The sequence below is a fragment of the Periplaneta americana genome, chromosome 9, assembly GCF_040183065.1.
Source record: "Periplaneta americana isolate PAMFEO1 chromosome 9, P.americana_PAMFEO1_priV1, whole genome shotgun sequence".
Lineage (NCBI taxonomy): Eukaryota > Metazoa > Arthropoda > Insecta > Blattodea > Blattidae > Periplaneta > Periplaneta americana.
Window position 1 is genome coordinate 126,903,660 of NC_091125.1, and position 23,682 is coordinate 126,927,341.

The 23,682-nt window shown below is 34.3% G+C and overlaps 1 protein-coding gene across 2 annotated transcripts; it reads left to right on the forward strand.

The window, feature by feature from the left end:
• Positions 1-704: 704 nt before the first annotated feature.
• On the forward strand, positions 705-21,750 carry LOC138706462 (uncharacterized). Of its 2 annotated transcripts, XM_069835789.1 has the most exons (5): positions 706-900; positions 10,943-11,118; positions 12,825-12,914; positions 17,066-17,117; positions 20,933-21,750. In XM_069835789.1, exons 3-5 carry the CDS (start codon positions 12,863-12,865, stop codon positions 21,165-21,167), a joined length of 339 nt encoding a protein of 112 aa, XP_069691890.1. In that variant the 5' UTR covers positions 706-900; positions 10,943-11,118; positions 12,825-12,862; the 3' UTR covers positions 21,168-21,750. The 2 variants fall into 2 exon arrangements, with proteins under 2 accessions (XP_069691891.1, XP_069691890.1); XM_069835790.1 differs by lacking the exon at positions 10,943-11,118 and having other exon boundaries at positions 705-900.
• Positions 21,751-23,682: the final 1,932 nt, after the last annotated feature.

The following is a 23,682-nucleotide window of genomic DNA, read 5'->3' on the forward strand; positions in this document are numbered from 1 at the left end:
TGTAGAAAATAATATCACATCTGGAACATTTTTGTCACACGATGGTAATAAAATAGTGTACTTCTGATTTACTGCCTTTTCTTACGGACTTGTACATTTAAATAGCTGTTTGTTTTTCTAGTCTATTATTTCACGACGCTATTTCAACTACTGTAAAGATAGATCACATAGGTTTTCTAGTCTTTCAAGAGTCTTGACTAGTTTGAACTTAGAATTGTTGCAGTATGTTTCCTATTTTTGTGAAGAAACAAAAAAACAGCTATTTTTGTAGCAAAACAACTTGGATACTGCTGCGAAGCTGAATCGACAGAATATAAGCCTACTGCTAGTATTTTTCAACAGTTTATAAACAGTTTTGACAGCCTTTTCTACAGTTAGAAGGTAAGGTTTAGGCTCAGACGTTTTCAGAGCACACTATAATATAATTTTGAGAAACGCTGTGGTACATTACGTAGCTAAATATATATATATATATATATATATAAGTTTTCTGCCCATGGCCAGGTCTTTTACTGCAAACCCAACTTTCTCCAATCTATCCCATTTTCTGTCTTCCTCTTAGTCTTCACGTATGATCTAAACGCTGTGATATCTATTCGTAATTTATGGTCTCGATGTATGTACAGTACGTTTGGCGTGCTGTTCTTATCTGTCGACGGAGGGAATGAAACATTTACGTAAGGGTCATATGGCTTTCATCTACGCGTCTTCTTCTTCCATGCAGATGCTGTTGAGACTTTGTACAGTGCGGACGTTATAAACCTATTTCGATACTATCTTCGGTGATTGTATTATATATCTACTGTATGTAGTCTCCGTACACAGAGGATTAATTGGAATCTTCATATCTGGTGCAGTAACAAGAAGACACGTATTCATTGATTCTACAACAGGAAACGTGTAAGTAGCCTACATTGTATATAATAAGAGTGGAATAATTTTGAGATCGGTCTATCAGAGACATTCATTGCAGTAAGAACGAAGTAAGTGTCCACACCTATGGAGTAACGGTTAGCGCGTCTGGCCGGGTTCGATTCCCGGTCGCGGCAAGTTACCTGGTTGAGGTTCCTTCCGCAGTTTTCCCTCAACCTAATATGAGCAAATGCTGGGTAACTTTCGGTGCTGGAACCCGGACTCATTCAGAGCTAAATAACCTAAGATGTTGATAAAGCGTCGTAAAATAACCTACTAATATAAAAAGAAATGAAATAATTCCTTGATGTGCATAGACAAAGTAGAAGTGAAATAACTCGGCAGATTATCGGCGTCAATAGTTCATAATGCATGTAACAAAAAAGTGTAATGCTCTGTTGGTGGAAAGTACATAGTTTCCCAGAAAAAAATGTTTCCCTCCCCCAAATGTTTAACATCCTCTTACTCAGTAACTATTGCGAGTAGGGTCGTGATTTTTATCCATATCGATAGAAAGTCTAATGAAGAATCTTTTATCCCTCTGGCGTATTTCAATAGCGTGGAAGGTTTTCGTGTAAATTTAATTTTCAAACCACTGATTTTAAGCCACTGAACGATGCGAGCAGAGAGGGGGAGGCTCGCGTACAGAGACAGAACTGAGTTCGTTCACATCTTACAACTTTATTACGAGAAGAAAGACGACTGTGTTAGCGGCGAAGTTGTCAGACTGCTGAAACTTCCAACTTAATTTTTTAATTAAGTGTGCATTTAATCACGAAAAGTAATATAGGTTTTCTATTCGCTTAAGTGCACCCTATCTTCCCTTTCAATCAGCAGAGTTCTTTCACTTTTCACCCTGTATTATGTGTAGAGCCCGAGTTTGGTCACCGAGCCACTGAAAACAGATTAGCTGTGTGCAGAGGATGCTGTCTTGCCACAAGGCGTCGGAGTTGTCAGCAATTATGGTTACATTCCTGGAAAGCAAATCGTACGTCACGACTTCTTTATCACATCAGACCCAAAACATCATCTTCTGTGGATGGACACTAAATTTTGCACGGGGTGTTGTGTGTTGAAACGACAGAACCATTGTCTTAAAGTGATTTCTCCGATGGTATTCTCTCCATACACGGCACAAAGTGTCTGTTAAATAAATAATTTTATGCTCGACCATGCCGAAATGTAATAATTATACACCTAGTAGCAACCCTTTAATGGACCTCATTAAAGTACACCTATTCATTAAAGTTCAGGTGTTCCACCAATCAGGAAACACCATTGTAGCAATATGAAAGCGCAAGTATCGATTATTCTTGGATATGCAATCGAAAGACAACTAGCGAAATGTCACGGAGGCTGGAAATCCAATACTATCGCAGAAGGTTATGTTCTGTTACTATAATAATTAGCGTTACTTGTAAATAATATTCAAATAAATTCAATTTGTCATCTCGTTTTTCAATGTCTAAATCAATTTCAAGGTTATATCAAGATTAATGTTTATTTCACTCTCTAGATTAAATCAAGGTCAATGACATTTGTTTCTCGGAAAAAATCAATACTTTCGCGTTTGCCCACATCTCACAATTTACGAGGTATTGCACAAGGTCAGTTCCGCTCCTCAGTCAGATAAGAATAACATGAATACTTATGAATAATTTCAAGTTAGAAATATGGTCGAGCATAAAAAGTCGTATGAAAATTGCCTATAATGGTAATTAAGACGCTCTTATGAAAATTATATTATCATTATAGGGAATTTTCATACGACTTTTTATGCTCGACCATATTTCTAACTTGAAATTATTCATAAGTATTCATGTTATTCTTATCTGACTGAGGAGCGGAACTGACCTTGTGCAATACCTCGTAAATTGTGAGATGTGAGCAAACGCGAAAGTATTGATTTTTTCCGAGAAACAAATGTCGACATTGACGTTGATATAATCTAGAGAGTAAAATAAACATTAATCTTGATATAACCTTGAAATGAGCAATGGTAGGCTGAAGTTGTGTGGAGAAGTAGCTCCGATAAATTTGTGTTTTTAATCTGCTTGATGAGATTTATAAAATATTTGGTAAATGTGTTTGTTTGCTGAAATAACGGAGTACTCGTGTGAGTGAAATGTGAAATTAATAATTAGTGCAATTTACTATATGCTAATAAAATGTGTGAATATTTTCTCGAAACATCAACAATTAAAATTGTCACCATATAAAGCAGTCATATTAACGTGAAGGAGCATTTCCACATCTCATCTTTCGATCTATCGTTTACAACAATGAGTCGATGCTATGAATGTTCAAAAGCTATAACTAAACGTGATGATAGTGTCAAAATTCAGTGTAGTGAATGTAAAAACTGGTTCCATGAATAAATGTATTCCATTAAATAAAATTGATACTGACATTTTTCATGCTAAAAATGAAATCTGGGTATGTAAATATTGCGCTGGACAGAAGAAGGAGAGTTCGCCTATTGAGCTACATACAAATGTACCATCCATTCTGGATATATATATATATATATATATATATATATATATATATATAACCTTCTGAAGAGAATAGAAACCGAGTTTGCCAATAAGTATTCTACCCTGGAAAGAATTAATAAAGAAACTGAGCAGGAGTTAGGGAAATCACTTGATCTGGTCCATGAGAAGTTGGATGAAAATTCACGACTAATCAAACAACAAGCTGAAAGCATTAAAACATGCTTAGAATCCATTGATGGTTTAAAAAAAGAGAACATGCTACTAAAAATAATCTAGAGGAAACGAAAGCTCAGTTAGACGATTTGGAGCAATATGGACGCCGAAATTCAATTGAAATATATGGAATTCCTGAAATGGTTAATGAAAATCTGTTGGAAATAGTAAAGAATATTGGATGTGCAATGGACATAGAAATTCAGCCTCAAATGATAGATTCTTGTCATCGATTAGGAAAGTCGCCCGGTCAACCATCTGCTGCAGTAATTGTTAAGTTCGTCCGACAAATGGATAAGGATCAATTTATTCACAGGCGCAAAGTTAAGCGTAACCTGAAAGCTAGACAGGTGGGCTTTTCTAATAATGACAATATAATATATATATATATATATATATATATATATATATATAAATCACAGTCTCACACGTTTGCGTAGGCACATTTACAGTGAAGCTAGAAAGTTGAAGAAACTTAAAACTTTTGCCTACCTATGGGTTGATAATGCTGGTAATATTAAACTCAAGAGACAAGAAGGGGATAGAAATATTCAGATTTTGAAAACAATAGATGATGTAACTAAGTTAGCTTAATATCTATAGAATTTTACAATTTTTCAATTATTTTAAACCTCTTGTAAGCATATTATGAGCATTAATAGTAGATCTTTTACTATTTACTACTAAACTGTGAGAGGTCTCAACACAAAGACAACTGATTTATATTTAAATAGTCTTTTAATTTCACATAAAATTATAGTATTGACTGAAACATGGCTACATCATGGGGTATATAACACAGAATTGTTTAATTCTACTTATAATGTTTATCGTTGTGATAGACAGAACAGAAGAGGTGGTGGAGTCCTCATTGCGATTTCGTCGGACGTAGCCTCAAAAAGTGTCAATTTACCATTTGGTGATATTGAAGCATTATGTATTCAAACAATTATTCATGGCCAGGTATATATTATTATTGGAGTGTATTTTCCGCCTGGCTCAAATTTATAAAATTATTTGTCATTTTATAGGGTTTTTGAAAATAATACAAATCTCCAAAATAAGCATTTATTAATCGCAGGGGACTTCAATTTGCCTCTAATTACAGGCACAAATTATAATCTTTTATGTGCTGGACCTTGTTACAGAGCGTTGTCACATTTTCTTTCTATGCATGACTTACAATCTATAAATAATATTTTAAATTCTAATGGAAAAACGCTTGACTTGATTCTTACTAATTTCCATAAAATTGCCTGTGTATTACAAGATGATTCTCCTCTTATATTTGTTGATACTTATCACCCTGCCTTAAATGTTAATATATCATTAAAGAGACAAAAATCGTTTGTTAAACAGAGTTATACTCATGTGTATAATTTCCAGAAAGCTCACTTCCTAGAATTGTATAAATTGTTTTCCAATGTTAACTGGCAATTGTTATCACAGTTTACTGATATTGATGTTGCTACGGATTACTTTTACTCAGTACTATATTCTGTAATTGATTCTACAGTTCCAAAGAAAAGAGTTTCAGCTAAAAAGAAATATCCATCCTGGTTTACAAAAGAAATTATAAATAATCTCAAGTTGAAAGAATATTTCAGGAGAAGGATGCATTTATCTCAGTATAATAAAGAACAATTTAAACAAATTAGAAAGAGAGTTAAAACTATGATAAATAATGCGTATCATAGTTATGTTATTGAGATAGATAATAATTTTAAAAACGAGTCTAAAGTATTTTGGAACTATATAAAAAATAGGAGAACTAGCAAAAATATCACAGCAAAGTTAATGACTAAACAAGATCACATTTTTGATAGTAATGATTCTATTTCGGAAGCGTTTGCTGATTACTTTAGTTCGGTTTACTCTGTAAATATATCACACAACCTTCAAAAAGAAAATACGGTAATACCGGATTATATTAATTATCCATTAACAACTGAGCCTATAACTAGACAAGAATATTTGACTGCTATAAAAAAATTAAACCCTAAAAAATCTTGTGGCCCAGATGATTTACTTCCTTATGTATTGAAAGCTTGTTTCGAAGTACTTATGTATCCTTTATGTTTGTTGTATAATTTAATTTTAAAAACAAAAACTTTTCCGAAAATGTGGAAATTAACAAAGGTTTGCCCTGTGTTTATATCTGGTGATAATAGTAAAATTGAAAATTATAGACCCATTGCAATAGTTTGTGCCCTGTCCAAGGTATTTGAGCAGATTCTATATACGGTACACGAATTTTTCAACATGTTTATAGTGCAATTGATATAAATCAGCATGGATTTTACACCCATAGGTCTACCACAACAAATCCAATTAATTTTACACAAAAGGCATTTAATACATTACATAATCGCAGAAATTTAGACGTGATATACCTTGATTTTTTCAAAGCGTTTGAAAAAATTTACCATAAAATTTTAATTAATAAACTTTCAAGTTTTGGATTATCTTATTCATTTTTACAGTTAATAACGTCATATCTTACAAACAGGCAGCAGTATGTTTCATTCAAACAAGTAAAATCAAAACCATTCACAGTAACTTCAGGTGTACCCCAAGGATCTAATCTTGGTCCCTTGTTCTTTTTACTTTATATCAATGACTTACCTAAACAGATTTTGCACACTAAATGTTTACTATATGCTGATGATGTTAAATTGTATAAAGTAATTGACGAACAACAAGACGTTTTTGATCTACAGCATGATTTGGACAGACTATATAGATGGAGTATCGATAATTTTCTTCTGTTAAATCTTAATAAATGTTGCTTTATGACATATTCTAAAAATAAGGCAGTTCCTTAAAATTCGTATGAAATTAATGGTGTGAAGTTACCTAGAGTAGAATCATTTAAGGATTTGGGTATTTATTTTACACACAACTTATGTTTTAAAATGCACTTAAATCACGTGGTAATTGATGCATATAGAAAATTAGGATTTATAATCAGAAATACAAAAGAATGAAAAAATATAAATACTATTGATACTCTCTATAAAACTATGGTTAGAAGTAAGCTAGAGTATGCGTCTGTAATATGGTCACCTCAGTTCCAGTCCCATCAGATGCAAATAGAAAGGACATAGAAAAGATTTTTACGTTATTTATATTTAAAAAAACATCACGTGTCGTCTTATGACAAGCAAATTTCATATAATCAGTTACTTTTTTAATTTAATTATAAAACTTTGAAATCTCGACGATTAATAAATAGCCAAATTTTACTCTATAAGACTGTTAATGGTATATTGAATAACTGTGATCTTCTTAAATTCCTTCAGTTCAATGTAAAAAGAACAGAATTACGTCATAGGCAAACCTTTTATTATTCCTATTCCTAGAACTGTTTTCTTCAAGAACTCTCCATTGTTTGTTATGTGTAATACTTAAAACTCTCTGTGTTTAAACTGTGATTCTCAATTGGATTTCAGTTTAACAATTGAAAAATTTCATACAATATTAAAAAGCATTGTATTTCCTTAGATATTTAAATTATGAAGAAGTGTATTATAATGTTTTTACTCAAGTTTTAAATAATTTTGCATTATTACATTGGCATTTGGCACTATATTAACTGTAATATTATATTCTAGAATCTATTATCATTATGTATTTCTTTCTTTCCTTTGTGTTGTTTGTTTTGTTGTTTTTTTTTTCTCTCTTATTATGTATTTTGTGTATACATCTGTGTAAGCCACCAGTAATTGGAAGCTTGCTTCTGTTGGTGGTGGATTTAAAATAAAATAAAATAAAATAAAATAAAAATAAAATAAAATTGAATTAGACATTGAAAAACGAGATGACAAATTGAATTATTTGAATATTATTTACAATTAACGCTAATTATTATAGTAATGGTAACGCTAATCTCGCGCTAGTTGTCTTTCGATTTCATATCCGAGAATAATCGATACATGCGCTTTCATATTGCTACAATGGTATTTTCTGATTGGTGGAACACCTGAACTTTAATGAATAGGTGTACTTTAATTAGGTCCATTAAAGGGCTGCTACCAGGTGTTACTATATTTCGGCATGGTCGAGCATAAATAACTTAATGGCCCAGCTATAATATGTGAACTCGCTTTTAATATTTTGCTTGTTATTTCATCATACCCTGAGGAGGTTTTTTGACTTTAGATTTTTAATAATTGCAATTATTTCTTGTTTGTTTGTTGGAAATATTTGAATACTTGGGAATTTTGTCGGATAATATTGTGCTAAAGAATCTAAACTGTTAGTAACGTTATCTTGGGGGATGTTGAGGTTATCAGTTATTGTAAGAAAATATTTGTTAAATATATTTGCAATTTCACTTAGGTCTGACGTTTTTGTATTGTTAGACATAAGAGTATAGTTTATTACTTTACTTTTTAATCGTCCACTTTCCTTTTTAATTATGTTCCAAGTTGTTTTGATTTTATTATCAGAGTTTTGTATTGTTGTGTTATAGCGTAATTCTTTAGCTTTTTGAATTACTTTGTGTAATATTTTTGAATAATTTTTATAGTGTTATTTTTAGTTTGTATCATTACTATTTCTGCTCTGTATGCATAATGATCTCTTCGTTTTGCATGAGATTTTAATATCTTGTGTAATCAATCTATTGTTGCATATTGTTTCATTTTTATACTTTACAGTAAAACTGGATTCAAAAATATTTAGAAAAGTTTTATGAAACTCGTTGAATTTACTGTTCATACCACTTTGACTGTATACTGATTCCCATGTTTCATTTTTAAGATTTATTTCAAAGTTATTTAATGATTCCCTGTTTATATTTCTGAATCTCACTTAAGTTGGTTTTTATGATGATGTGTTAATATTTATACTTAGGAGTTGAGCATCATGATCCGAAAAAACATTAATTATTGGGGTTGTTTGAGATATACCTATTTGTTCTTTTCCGATGAATTTGTTGTCTATTGCAATAGCTGAATCCCCTTGTATTCTGGTCGGAAAGTTTACTGTGTAAATTAAATTGAAAGATGCTAGCAATGAATTTAGTTGATCTTTCCTATTGCTTTCTGTTAGATAATCCACATTGATGTCTCTGCAAATAATGCATTCACGTTTCAGTTTCTGTAAGTATTCTAGCATCTTTTCCAATAAATGAATAAAATTTTAGTAGTCTCCAGATGGTGCTCTATATAGACATATTATAATGAAATTATATGTTTCATTTTCTAATTCAACAGCACAAATTTCTAAATCCCTGTCTTTGCAAAAATGTGAAAGATCAATACTTTTGAAATTAAGGTCAGATTTGAGAAATACACTCACGCCTCCATCCTCAAGAGTTTTCCTGCAGTAGCTAGCACCTAATTTATATCCTTCCGGTGAGAGAGAGAATGTTTTCCTGTTGTTTCATATGGTGTTCGGTAATACATAGCACATTCGGATTTAAATGTTCGAAATCTAAGAATGCAAATATTTCATCAGTCTTATTTCTTATACTTCTTATATTCTGATGGAATACACTGAATGTTGATCGTATTACGATTTGTTGATTCTGTTTATTATTATTATTGTTGTTGTTATTTTGACTTTTCTTATTTACCCTAAAAAGGACAAGCCCTATGACGAATTAAAACAGGAATTTTATTGTCACACTTGCCATGGTCACACTAAAGACTGTCAGCAATGAGACGCGATAGTGAGTCCTTGCCTCGAGAATTGAAATGCAGTCCATGATTAGTGTATTTCTCTCTTACAATGGAGGATGTGTCTATAATATTAATGTGGGCCATGTCCCTCTCCAACTGAGCCAAGTCAATCCGCAGATTTACACTCTCAACCCTCCTATTCACCCACGGTTTGTCATGCCTCTGGAAAAGGTTCACAAAACCCACATTCGTATGGCCACTCTTCCGTGCAATGTTGTGTATATCTTCATCAATTGTATAATTGAGGTTCCTGTCTAGGCTGTTTCCTGCACCCCCACTATAATTACATGATCTTCTTTATCAAGATCTTTAGCAAGCGCAGATAGATCCCCTACAACATTGGACAGAGAAGCGTTGGGTTTGAAAAAGCTGGTAACAGCATATTTCTCACCCAATGAAGCCTGGAGCCGTTGACTTATTCCTCTACCAATGGCTGCTACCTAACAAAAGTATCTTCCTCCTTCGCTTGGGCTCCGATACTGAGTTGGAAAGAGCATCAGATTCAGGTTCTAGAGAATCCAGAACAGAGAATCTGTTGCTCAGTTCCACTTCAGTATTAGAGGTAGCAGTGGCAGTTCTAGGGACACTGGAACTCTTCTCTTTACGCTTCAGATTAGAGACCACCTTAAACTCTGGTGATTTACTTCTAAATTTAGCCCTTATAGATTTCAAGGCTGCAATTTCCTCATTAGCAAGCTCTAATTGTCTGCGTAAATGGGTGAAGGTTTCCGCCTGTTCCTTTACAATATCTAATTGTTTACAATATTTACATTTCCATTGACTATTTACATTTTCAGCATTAGTATTTGCACAGTCCCAATGAAATCATATAGTACATTGCATACAATTAACAGCTTTACACACTTTCCTTCGACATGCACCACACTTATCTGACATAATGCACATTCTCACTTCACTTCACTAATGTTCTATTACTCTCAAGTAGCACACACACTTTTAGACTTTACTATACTAAACTAAATTAGGCGTAAACTATAACAAGACACGAAATTGTATTATTCTTATATTTAACTTTACCTCTTAATATATCACTTCACTTCACTTGTATTATTCACACGGCGCACGGAACTAATATTTCTAAGCTTTACTATACTAAACTAAACTAGGCTAGACTATAATAATAAGACACGAAATTATTCTTACATTTAACTTCACCTCTTACCTAATATATTTTGCTCTTTACAAGTAGACACGCAACAGTTCAACATTATAAAATGCGAATATGTACAGCAAAAATACACTCAATTACTATTGTGACAATGTGTCAGAGTGGGTTTTGCACTGGTGATGTACTATTCAATTTCAATATGGCGGCCGGATCAGCTGAATGGGAGTCTAGGAACTAATATTCAATTATAACAATTTAGGTTTTACGTATTTATGAAATTTATATATGTAACTGTAGGAAAAAGTTAAATATTTAGTTTATATTAATAATTCCCAATGAAATTACTGTTTTACCCCTGATTTGTTTAACAAATATGGAGCTTACTTTTGCTGCTGAAGTACGCAACCAGTGCTGCCACCACTACTCGCTACTGTCGACGGAGGGAACGAAACTTTTTCGTAAAGGTCATGGCCTTCATCTACGCATTTTCTTCTTCCATGCAGATGCTGTTGAGACTTTGTACAGAGCGGACGTTATAAACATATTTCGATAATTTCTTCGGTGATTGTATTATATACATACTGCATGTACTCTCCGTACACAAAGGATTAATTGGAATCTTCATATCTGGTGCAGTAACAACAAGAAACGTATTCATTGATTCTACGACAGGAAACGTGTAAGTAGCCTACATTGTATATAATACGAGTGGAATAACCTTGAGATCGGTCTATCAAAGACATTCATTGCAGTAATAACGAAGTAAGTGTCCACATCTGTGGCGTAACGGTTAGCGCATCAGGCCGTGAAACCAGGTGGTCCGGGTTCGATTCCCGGTCGCGGAAAGTTACCTGGTTGAGGTTTTTCCGGGGTTTTCCCTCAACCCAATATGAGCAAATCCAGATTAATTTCAGTGCTGGAAGCCGGACTCATTCAGAGCTAAATAATCTAAGATGTTGATAAAGCGTCTTAAAATAACCTACTAAAAAAAAAAATTAAGTAGGTTCCTTGATGTGCCTGGACAGAGTAGAAATAACTCTGCACATTTTCGGCTTGAATAGTTCATGTTGTATGTAACAAAAAAGTGTAATCCTTTATTGGTGGAAACTTCATAGCTTCCCAGAAAAAATGTCCCCCCCCCAAATGCTTAACACCCTCTTACTCAGTAACTATTGCGAGTGGGGTCGTGATTTTTGTTCATATCAATAGAAAATCTAATAAAGATTCTTTCATCCCTCTGGCGTATTTCCATACCGTGGAAGGTTTTCGTGTAAATTTAATTTTCAAACCACTAATTTTAAGCCAATGAACGATGCGAGCAGAGAGAGGGAGGCTCGCGTACAGAGACAGACCTGAGTTCGTTCACCTCTAACAACTTTATTACGGGAAGAAAGACGACTGTGTTAGCGGCGAAGTTGCCGGACTGTTGAAACTTCCAACTTAATTTTTTAATTAAGTGTCCATTTAATCACGAAACGTAATATAGGTTTTCTATTCCCTTAAGTGTACCCTATCGTCCCTTTCAATAAGAAGGGTTCTTTCACTTTTCATCCTGTATTATGTGTAGCACCCTGTATTATGTGTAGAGCCCGAGTTTGGTCACCGAGCCACTGAAAACAGATTAGCTGTACGAAGAGGATGCTGTCTCGCCATGGATAATAATAATAATAATAATAATAATAATAATAATAATAATAATAATAATAATAATAATAATAATAATAATAATAAAATTTGCTAAATATAATTTTTTCCTCTCTTACAATACAATTTAAGTATTTAATTTTCCTAATTAAAATAGTTCCCATGCTACTATGCCTACCCAATTTCATATCTGACCTTTACTATTGAAGGAGTCCATGGAATACCTGAATATGTTTTACGGAATTTGGATCTTAACCTATTGATATGCACAGTAGTGGCAAAAATAACCGGACCGACCCCTGTAGCTGATTTCAGAGCTTGTTCACTCCAGAGCACGATATACTGGTAACTAAGACTTTCGTGGTTCGAATCCTGCCTGGGAAAGATACTGTTTTTTGTTCCTTATTCAAATTTATTCCCATTACTTTTCGATTGCAGCGATATTTTACTACTTAATTAACTTATTATTCCCAGAATATGAATTTGGCAGCAATCGAAAAGTGTTGAGAATAAATTTGAATATGAGCAAAAATATTTTCTTCCCAGGCAGGATTCGAACCACGAAAGTCTTAGTTACCAGTCTATCGTGCTCTGGAGTGAATAAGGTTCTGAAATCAGCTACAAGGGTCGGTCCGGTTTTGTTTTTGCCATTACTGCACGCGGGTTACTTCATTTTCCAAGAATAACAAAAATAAATAAAAAATCGAGAATATTAACAATACTATTACTATTTCATTTCAGTTATTTCGCATTGGTAAACATAATTGCAAGGTAAAAATATGGCTGAAGAAGCGGAAAAAGAAGAAAATGTTAATATGAAGGAACTTCTTGGTAAGTAACATGGGATTAAAATCTTACAATGTACATTTTAAATTGTTTATTACATTTGATTGTTTCCATTGTAATTAATTTATAAGGTCGTTATTGAATTAGAACTATTCGAGCAAATGAAAGTATTTTTCACGACTTTCTTTGAAAAGGAAATTATAGTTAAGTTTTCTATCAAGCGTCATAGATTGTCGACACTTCAACACTTAAATAATCCTGCCTCGGACAGAGAGCTGGAAGTAAAAATATAGGCCACTGTTCCTCCCCTAATCCCTGCGATTAACAACAGTGTTAGCGCTTTGCTTGATCGTGTGTCCTATTATATGTGATGGCTGTCCAAGTTCGACAGGTGGCCTGAGTGGCATTCCTGAATCCCAAGTTGACAGGTGGACCATCCTTCCTCAGCCCCTGATAGAACTAGGTTCATTTCGCACACAGGTAGCCAAATAAGTCCTCAGGGATCCTATATCAGCTTCGGAAACCCGTAATATTCCCAGGGCGTCATCCCAACTTAGTTTTACTATTGTATATAATAGATGAAATGAGAGGGAGGTGAAGAATGTTGGTAAAATGATAGAGAGAAACGGAATTACCTACCCTGAGAAAACTCTCTGCAACGTCTGTCTTTTGCACCACAAATTCCATCACTACGTGGCAGGGGATCGAACCCAACCCTTCAGGGTGGAAGATCAGTGCTCTAGCATCTGAGCCATACACATTGCTTCAGCGCTGTAATGCGACTTAGTTCATACGTTTGATTTTCTTCTTCTCTACAATATTTTGTCTGTAATATTTAGCTTACCGTAACTAACAGCGACTGAGTCTTAACAGTACAAATTATGCAACGTTGCTTAAGCGCGTATGACTCTTGTTGTTGAGCGGCTAAAGCCGCGTCCTCAATGAACAAAATAACATGAAAAGAAATGTATCCAGGAGTTACGGGACCGATGCCACGCAAGGTGTGATGAAATCTGTGGCATGTCGGAGAAGGTTTACTTCGAATTACTGACATTTCCGTCTTCGATTTCATTAACATTTTCCAACTTTCTTCATTTCATGTACTGTCTGCAATAGTTATAATTCTGGTGTGAAGTCTTGAGTACAGTACGGGTTTCCGATGCTTATATGGAAAGGGCTTCGGTCTTATCAGGTGCCCGTCTAGCAATGTGTCCTTACTCCTTCAGAGCTGAGGTAGGATGATCTACCTGTCAGCATCGGCTTAACGAATGACATGCAAACCACCTGCCGTACTTGACAATCATCGCATATTCTTTCATTCATTCATAATTTTCTGTCCAAGGGCAGGTGTCTTACCGCAAACCAGCATTTTCCGAACTTGCATATTTTCTGCCTTCCTCTTTGTCTCCTCATATGATCCATGTATCTTAATGTCTTCTGTCATCTGACATTTTTTCTGACTCTTCTCCCCATTCAACATTCATTCCATTGCATCCTTCAGTGGGCAGCTTCTTCTCACCCAGTGACCCAACCAATTCCTTTGTCTCTTCCTGATCAGTTTCAGCATCATTCTTTCTTCACCCACTCTTTCCAACACAGCTTCATTTCTTATTTTGACTGTCCACTTTACACGTTCCATTCTTCTCCACATTCACATTTGAAATACTTCTATTCGCTCCTCTGAACTTTCGGAATAATATATGGATTTCATAATCTGAAGAAAATAGGAAAATGGGAATTTACGTGCGGATAACAACTAGGGCTATTGTCACGGATCCAACTGTTAATTTGTCTATTTTTTTTGGCTTTCCTGATAATGAAAGTGACACGTAGTTCTGAAGCCTTAGATGTATTTACATGTATAGCAAAATACAAAGACCCTAAAAATCTATAACCTTTTGTAAATAAGTATAAAATTATGTATGCTATGCGTGTTATTATTAGGTTGAGAAACTTTTGTCATCTAGTCTGCTGTCAAAAAATCTGAAGGTTAGAATCTATAAAGCAGTTACAGGCCTATTACCGGTTGTTCTGTATGGTTGTGAAACTTGGACTGTCACTTTGAGAGAGGATCAGAAATTAAAGGTATTTGAGAATAAGGTTCTTAGGAATATATTTGGGGCTAAGAGGAATGAAGTTACAGGAGAATGGAGAAAGTTATACAACACAGAACTGCACGCATTGTATTCATCTGACATAATTCGGAACATTAAATCCAGACATTTGAGATGGGCAGGGCATGTAGCACGTATGGGCGAATCTAGAAATGCATATAGAGTGTTAGTTGGGAGGCCGAAGGGAATAAGACCTTTGGGGAGGCCTAGATGTAGATGGGAGGATAATTTGAAAGTTGATTTGAGGGAGGTGTGTTATGACGGTAGGGACAGGAGTAATCTTGCTCAGGATAGGGACCGATGGCGGGCTTATGTGAGGACGGCAATGAACCTCCGGGTTCCTTAAAAGCCATAAGTATGTAAGTAAGTAAGCAAGTATGTATGTTTATTGCCACCAAATTTTATACATTTTGTATAGACCCTGTCATCCGTTAACGGTAGTCCTGTTACATTTCTGGTTTCCAAGAACAACGTGAACTACATGTTTATACTCATACAATATACTTTCCCTGTACTCTGTTTTATTTATCCTAGTCATTTCTTCTCAAATACGCCTTTTCCTTATTTATTAGTCCTTATGAACATACATATGCTTAGTTCTCACTTTCAATTTTTTCATTACTATTAGGGCCTATGTAAGAGTTTTTCTAGTGTCTTTGGATGATATGCATAGACATTTTGCTAGCCCGCGCTACGAGCGTGCTGAACTAGCCCCGGCTATCGACTGATTACTTGTACAGGATTCATATCATATCGCTAACACTGGTTTATGAATACGAAAAACGTTAGTTCGCTGATCATCCACCGGAAGCCGCGCCAAGAATGTCTATGAATCGGGTAAATTAGGGTCTGTTGTATAGTCGGGCATGTTGGACACTTTATATTTTAACGTGTTACCTCGCCACTTGTGGGCACCACATTCTGCTAGAAGTCAATGATTCAAGTAGCCCCACTAGTGGCTACTTCCGTCATAGACTTCTAGCAAAATGTGGTGCCCGCAAGTGGCGAGGTAAACATTAAAATATAAAGTGTCCAACATGCCCGACTGTCCAACAGACCCTAATTTACCCTATGGCCCATAACTTTTTACCTCGCTACTTAATGACGCTGTATCACCTACTGGGTTATTTAGCGTCATTGGAATTGGTGATGAGGGGATGAGGCCGAGGATTCGCCATACATTACCTGTCATTCGGCTTATGGTTGGGAAAACCTCGGGAAAAACCCAACCAATCTGGAATCTAACTTACGCTCAAGCGCAACTCCGGATCAGCAGGCTAACGCCCCACTGCCTGAGCTACGCGGCAGCTTCCAAGTGTCTTTAATTTTCTTCCTCTTACTGTTATATATAATTTTCTATACGCTATTTATACATGTAGTTTTAGTAATGGTTTTTCAATAAATATTTTCCTTGTTCTCTCATTTTCCAGACAAGTTAATAAAATGTGTATCGCATCTTCTTTTTGATTGCAGAATGTGTATATATATTTTTCCATGTCTACTCTTCTACTTTAACCTCCAAATTCCCGTCTTCACCATGCTACACCCATCCGTTCTAAATTGCTACCAATTTTTAACTATTTTCCTTGTTTCCATACGATTTTAATTCCTTTATCATCTTTTAGTGGCTTTAGAGTGTCATATTTCTAAACATTTCTTCTCTCGCTATACCATTAATCCTCTCCATATGATTTTAACAATTAAATTTTTATTACTTCCGTCAATATCTTATCATATCCAATTTAGTAATAATCTTATGTTTTTTCTAACTCTTTTATCCAATTAGACTTAATTTTCGTCGTTTATAGACATCTTAAGATATTTTTTCATGATATCATTTTCCTCTTTCTCCAAAACAACCAAAAATTTTATTTTCCTGACTAATATAGTTCCCATACTATCATTCATACCCATTTCTAGTCTAGCTGTTGTATTTTATGCATCCCATGGAATACCTAAATTTATTTTACAAAATTTTGAACTTATTTTATCCTTTTGATCAGTAATTTCCCCAGATATCAACATTATAAATATGTGTAATTTTGAAATAATAAGATTTAATTTTCAAATCTTAAATTTCAGACAAAGCCAAGCACGATTTCACGGAAAAAGCAAGGCTATTCGTGGAATATGAGTAAGTACCTGTATGTACAAAGTACTGTCTCAGTCCAACGTGGGTCAAGCTTTGGTGTTTCTAGCTACTTGTTAGTTCCCAGCTCGTGAAGGTTAAACTGCACTACACACATGCAGCATGTTCTCAATCTGATTCATTTAACCGTTATAACAAAACGTATGTCTATTGAAAGAGCAACATTTCTTTAGAAAGTTTGTAACAGATACATTTTATTTAGGTTTTATTTAGAACATAATGTTCTCATATAACCTATAGTTGATGCAAAATTTCTTAGCGTTTTTGGGCTGTGAAAAGAGTTTGTATTTGAGAGGAGTAGAAATTAATCAGTCGCATATTCTCCTACATTATCTATAACTCTCTCTGCCAACGCTAGGGTAGTTTTTCGACTCACTGTCTGAAAAAATCTGCTGGTTTGAAGCTAAAGAAGTCGTTCAGCCTAGTCTGCAAGACATCTTCGTTTTCCCTTGAAGAGTGTTGGACAGGGAACGAAAAAGATAAAAATCTGAGAGCGCGAGATCGGGAGAATATCGGGGATGTGAAATCAACTTCCGACCAAACTCCTGAACAGCTGATTTCGTCATGCTAGCAGAGTGTGGGCGATCATTATGGTGATGCAGCAGCACTTCATGCAATCCTCCCGGTCGTTTCTCTTCAATTGCGGCCACAAGGCGTCGGAGTTGTTGGCAGTAAATGTCAGCAGTTATGGTTACACTTCTGGGAAGCAATTCGTTGTACATGACGACTTCTTTATCACACCAGACGCAAAACATCATCATCTGTTGATTGACACTAAATTTTGTACCGGATGTTGTGTGTTGAAATGACAGAACCATTTTCTTAAAGTGATTTCTCCGATGGCATTCTCTCCATACACGGCAAAAAGTGTCTGTTAAATAAATAATTTAGTATTGCAAACTTACTTCTACTGCAGTATACACTAGGCTTTGTTTCATACAACCACGAAAGTAAACATGATTATTATAGTGAGTATCAACTGGGTCATTGCATGCAAAAAAGTATGTTTTTGAACTATGATATCTCAAAAGTTAAAAATATTGTAGTACAGTAGGTTATTTTGTATCTTCTAAATATGAATTTCAAACATTACTATATTTATATCTTTCATAGTTCGGCAGCAATCAGAATTTAAAATATTGGTTTGAGAAAGAACACGGTTTTAATCACTAAGTTTTCTTACTATGTAAAGGTAGATGGAAAAATGATTACAATGCAATTCTAAAAAACAGATTTTTTTTATAAATGCCCTTAAAATGAAAAAAAAAACATAATTTTTTAAATAGTTACCCACCGTAAAATAATTTAAAAAATGTAGAACATAAAATGCAATTCATTTTTACAGGCGAAAACAAAAACAGGTATTTAATTCTTTAGAGTACCCTATATTGATTCCACTGTGAACATTTCAGAATGGTGACTTAAATATCATGTCAGTTTTTAACAAAAATAACTCACCGGAACAAATTAGCTCAGCAGGTAGGCTCTCCCGTCGTACAGAATGTTGCGCGATCAAGGTCAGGGAGACGGACGTTTGAGATTACTCATCGTTATGAAGTCTCGCGAACGCTGCGACCGCCACACACAGCAAGCGATTTTCAACCGTCGGAACAAAAATTAATAATTTATTCAATTATTCACACGTTTTTTGAGATAAAGTCATAAAACTTGTGAGATGGATTAGGAATAACGTTTTCTTTAATACGAATGAATTTCGCAGGAATTTAATTTGTTGCATTCGAATATAAAACTATTTCTTTTTTTCAATGAGGTGTTTTTATTAGCCTGCCTAAATATTATTCGAATTATTCTCTAAGACATTAAAATATGGTTATTCAGATTTACAATGGCGTCTGTTTAGTTTCGATGACTCTTCAAATAGGAGGTCTAGAATATTTTAAATGATGGACAACATGTAACTGCCACTCATATGTCAGTCATCCCTATGATTAAAATACTAATGATATGGCGGTCATAGTTGGCACTTCAACTTATTTTCATAATAAAAATTATTATATTATTAAAAGACAAAAAAAAAATAATAATGACGTCGCTGGCATATTCTTAATATTTTGTATGGAATGACCCAACTGTTATTTTCTTTGGTTTTTTTGCTAAATTAAACAAAAATGTTGCTCATACATTTTTGGAAGATTATTTTACTTCAATTAATTGCTACGGTTTCTTGCTCAACTCCAGAGCTTGCTACTATTATACTGTAGTGCCTGTCTTCGAGCAGAGTTTCTAACGGTTGATTTTGTGTAAGTTATTAAAATAACATACAATTCACTTTTTTCTTAAATTACGCATACAGAATAAATTATAATAATGTTAAATACCAATAAAATTTTTCAAGAAGTAGCAATCATTTCAAAAAATTCATTATCTCGAGTAAGTGGATGTCTGCATACCGTTTATGTTAACACTCCTGGACAAATTTAGTTTATATTCAGCATCTAAATTGTATATATTATATTAGGGAGAATTAGGGAAAGCAGATTTTATCATTTCTGCAGAAAAATTTGTTTCATGGTGGTTAATATTATACGAATCTACCGATCCATAATTCATCTAAGACTAAAACCTATCTTCCACTTCCATACCTATTGGTAATAAAGTCACGGCACGTGATGAATTTACAGGAGAGATTTTGCCTCCTATACTATAGTAAATATTTATGAGAGGTGCGGGATGGACTGTTATGATCAAAAATGTTCATTTAAAAATGTGTCCAAATTTTAACAGGAGTAGAGATACAGCTGTTTGAATGTTGTGCATGACAAGAGGTACACGTGGCATAAAGGAAATATAAATGACTTAGTGATCACATTTATTGTTTATTTTACATGCTATGATCAGAACTATAACTCTTTCACTCTGTTGACAACAGTGAGTGTTGCTCTTCTCTGGTCGTCTTGTCATTCTTTCATTATTATAGCAGTTTTATTCATAATGCAAGCGACAAATCATTTTATTTACTTTGCTTTTGTACACTTCACCTTCCATCCAGTCCCACAGACAAAAGTCGACAGGAGTGAGGTCTGGGGACCTTGGTGGCCAATGCACGTAAACACTAATCTATAGTTCGGGGAAATGAGATTTACATATTGTGTCGCCTGACGGATAAAATGTACAAGGGCTTCGTTATACTGAAAGAACATGACCATCCTTGCAACAAAGGGAAACTCATGCAACAACAATAGAAGCTCGTTTTTCAGAAACACTAAGTAGCTACGCCCTATAAAAAGATTCGATAATTCATAGTAATTTGTTGTATTTTTAGTTGGCTATTTAACGACGCTGTATCAACTACTAGGTTATTTAGCGTTGATGAAATTGGTGATAGCAAGATGGTATTTGGCGAGATGAAGCCGAGGATTCGCCATAGATTACCGGCATTCACTTTACGGTTGGGAAAAACCTCGGAATAAACCTAAACAGATAATCAGCCCAAGCGGTGATCGAACCCGCGCCCTAGCGCCTTAACAGACTGAGCCACGTTGGTGGCTTAATTTGTTGTTACTTTATAACATTTGTAAGGCTGTTATGCGTGACATTCAAAAACTTGATCTCTACATTCATTAAAAATTGGATTCACGTTTGTATTAACTTTTTTTTGCTCAAAACTGTTCACACTACCACCCCCTGAAATATTTATTATTCCTCCTGAATCACTCTGTAGATCTTAACCGTCTCTGTATATAATTTTTTGTGGTCACGAGTTTCTAAAATATGAATAAAATAAAGTTATAGGTCTAGGAATTTTATATGAAAACTAAGTACTGTTTTAAATTTTGCAGTATACCAAACGTAACGGAAACAATTGAAGTGGGGATTAATCCATCTGGAGCTCATTGCACCTGTGGTACAGAACCCATTTCATACTCACCAACGGATGGTGTCTTGGTAACGAAACTTGAGGATTGCAAGGAAGAAACCTTTTCCGGAAACAACAGCGGAGAAGAAAACACTGAGCCAAAAAGTCTACAAGAAAATGCTGCTAATCAGGAAAACAAAAAAGAAGATATGGTGTGAAGCATTCATATTTTAAAATTCCTTGCGATCTTTCTACCTACAGAAATTAGTTAAAATATCATTTTTAATTTTGTTTTCGTAACAATTCATTCTTCACTGTTTTTTTGTGTACCTATCTCTAAATATTCTTCGAAATTGTTGAAAGCAATCAAGAACAAAACTGATAATGAATGTGCCTATAATAATAAATTATAACATGCAGTGCCTCTCAAATTGTCCGAATTTATGAAACTGGTGATGATATAACTTTTAAAAGGTTTATAAATGATTACAATAGATATATGTATAATAGTGTTATACTTAATTGCACCAAAGTTATTCGACGTATGTGAATTTCATTATAAAAAATGAAGGGCATACTCATGATTGTAAAATGTATCCCGGCGTTATATTTCTGTAACTAGGCAAATCTATAACATATCAACTCAATAAAGTACTTAGAATAAGATCATGCCATTTCCCATTAATCTTTAAAAAAAAAAAAAATGTTCATTTTTCACGTACTCAAAATATGTAATTTCTGTGTAACAAATCAAATTCACTTAATTTGCTAAATAAAATACAATTATAATTTCATTGCAAATAGCTATTGAAGTACATATTATTATTATCAACAATACATACAATCATACTTATGTTCAAGTCAAGATTGGAATAAAAATGATGAAGGGAAAAGGTATTTTTAGTGTGACTTCATAGTTCAGCCTCTATTAGAAAGCCATCTTTCCCACGAAACATCAGCACAGATAACACAAACGCATAATGAATTTCTTCAACAGACTGTTTCTTCACAAATAATGGAAAAATGATATGGTTAGTATGACTCTGAAAATGGTAAAGATGTACGTAACATTAAGACTGTACACAAATCACTTTATCGTCTCAAAATATTTGAATTTTTGCTAACAACAAATTTGTTTAGATCAGTAGAAAAAGATATTACTTGCTACGTGGTTTGGATTTCGATCACTGTATTCATACTCACAATACCTTCGACACATAGTAGAGGTCATTTTCCATATTTATGAAAGAAATCAGTTTTTGGTCTCTTCCTTGATACAGAAAAGGCTTTCGACAAAATATAGCGTAATGGTATGTAAGATGGTTCATTCTGGTATATAATCCGGGTATGTCTGTCACAGGTTCACAGGCGCACCACACAAAAGCAATGCTACAGAAAGATTGTACATTCCGCTTGTACGGGTATTTGTGTATAGGCTAACTCTCAAAGTCACCTAAGGGTTAAATCAAAGTACAATATTATGATGAAATGGCTCAAACAAGTTTCCTGGTACTTATTCGAGAGAGTTCTATCTATCAATGGTTAAAGCAGTATACTAAGCAGTATCATCAATGTCTGGAGTTTAGGGTCCTTTAATTGTCACGCACAATCATGCCTTAGAAAAATTATTGAATTTTTATTAATTAATTTATTATTTATTTATTTACTTATTAATTAATTGATTTATTTTTATTGCTAGCATGAGACTCATGCTCAGGAGAGCACGAGAATAAGTTGGCGCAATTTCACATCCAAGCTAATATTGCAATTATTTTACTTATGTGAAATAGTTTTAGAAATTATGAATGAGGGGTTTGGGAGTAAAGCATGGTATGTGATATTTTAGTGTTTTGCAACAGTTTGTACAGTTACCAAGAAAGTAAAATCTGTATACATCTGCCATCTTTTGAGATATTGGAAAACTAACTACTGCAGAATGTAAAATACCATATTATACGTTACGTATATCATGATTTATCAAAATGCTTGTTATCATGTTTTACTGCCAAGCCTCTCCAAAGGCGTTCATCAGCTGAAACTTGTATCACAGAAGTTATCACTGCCCATACATTGTAATCGCCTGGTAACTTTTTTTTCGATTAGGCTTATCCGGTAATACGGCTATCCTAAATGGAGTTCTGTTTCTTGACACAAACTCAAGAGAATTCACACCATCGAAAATAGATACCCCTGACTATATTAACAAGCGCACGATGGTACGTGCACATTCTCATCTAGGCTTTGGTTATTCGAATTACTGAAAATTACGCTCTTGACCCACCATTGGGAATATTAAAAGGAAAAGATGCACAGAATTAGGGGAGAGTCGGGTAATATCGGATAGTGAGTTTCTTTCATCTACCACACGATGATAGTACCTGATTGACATGGTTACTTTTCTGTGATGTCGCATAGAGAAACGTAACCATGTCATTCAAGTACTACCATATGGTGGTAGATGAAAAAACGTACTGTCCGATACTACCAGATGTCCGATACTACCCGACTCTCCCCTAACCCTTAAATTTGCAAAACTTCATTTCTTACACTAGTTTATTAAACCGTGTCGCACTCTAAAGAGATAATTATCGCAATGTCCATGTTTTACTGTATATGTTGTACAATATTATAATATTGTGAAATTTTAATTTTCCTACCAAATTTTTTCTATTATTCTATTAATAATTATAGCACATAGCCTATTAACCTATTGTATCCTATAGGATACATTGC

What these genes read in the sequence shown, in the direction of transcription:
- LOC138706462 (XM_069835790.1), top strand. Translation starts at nt 12,863, where the DNA reads ATGGCTGAAGAAGCGGAAAAAGAAGAAAATGTTAATATGAAGGAACTT. An exon ending in TAATATGAAGGAACTTCTTG is followed by an intron (nt 12,915 to 17,065) that starts GTAAGTAACATG and finishes CTTAAATTTCAG; the next exon opens with ACAAAGCCAAGCACGATTTC. An exon ending in AGGCTATTCGTGGAATATGA is followed by an intron (nt 17,118 to 20,932) that starts GTAAGTACCTGT and finishes TAAATTTTGCAG; the next exon opens with TATACCAAACGTAACGGAAA.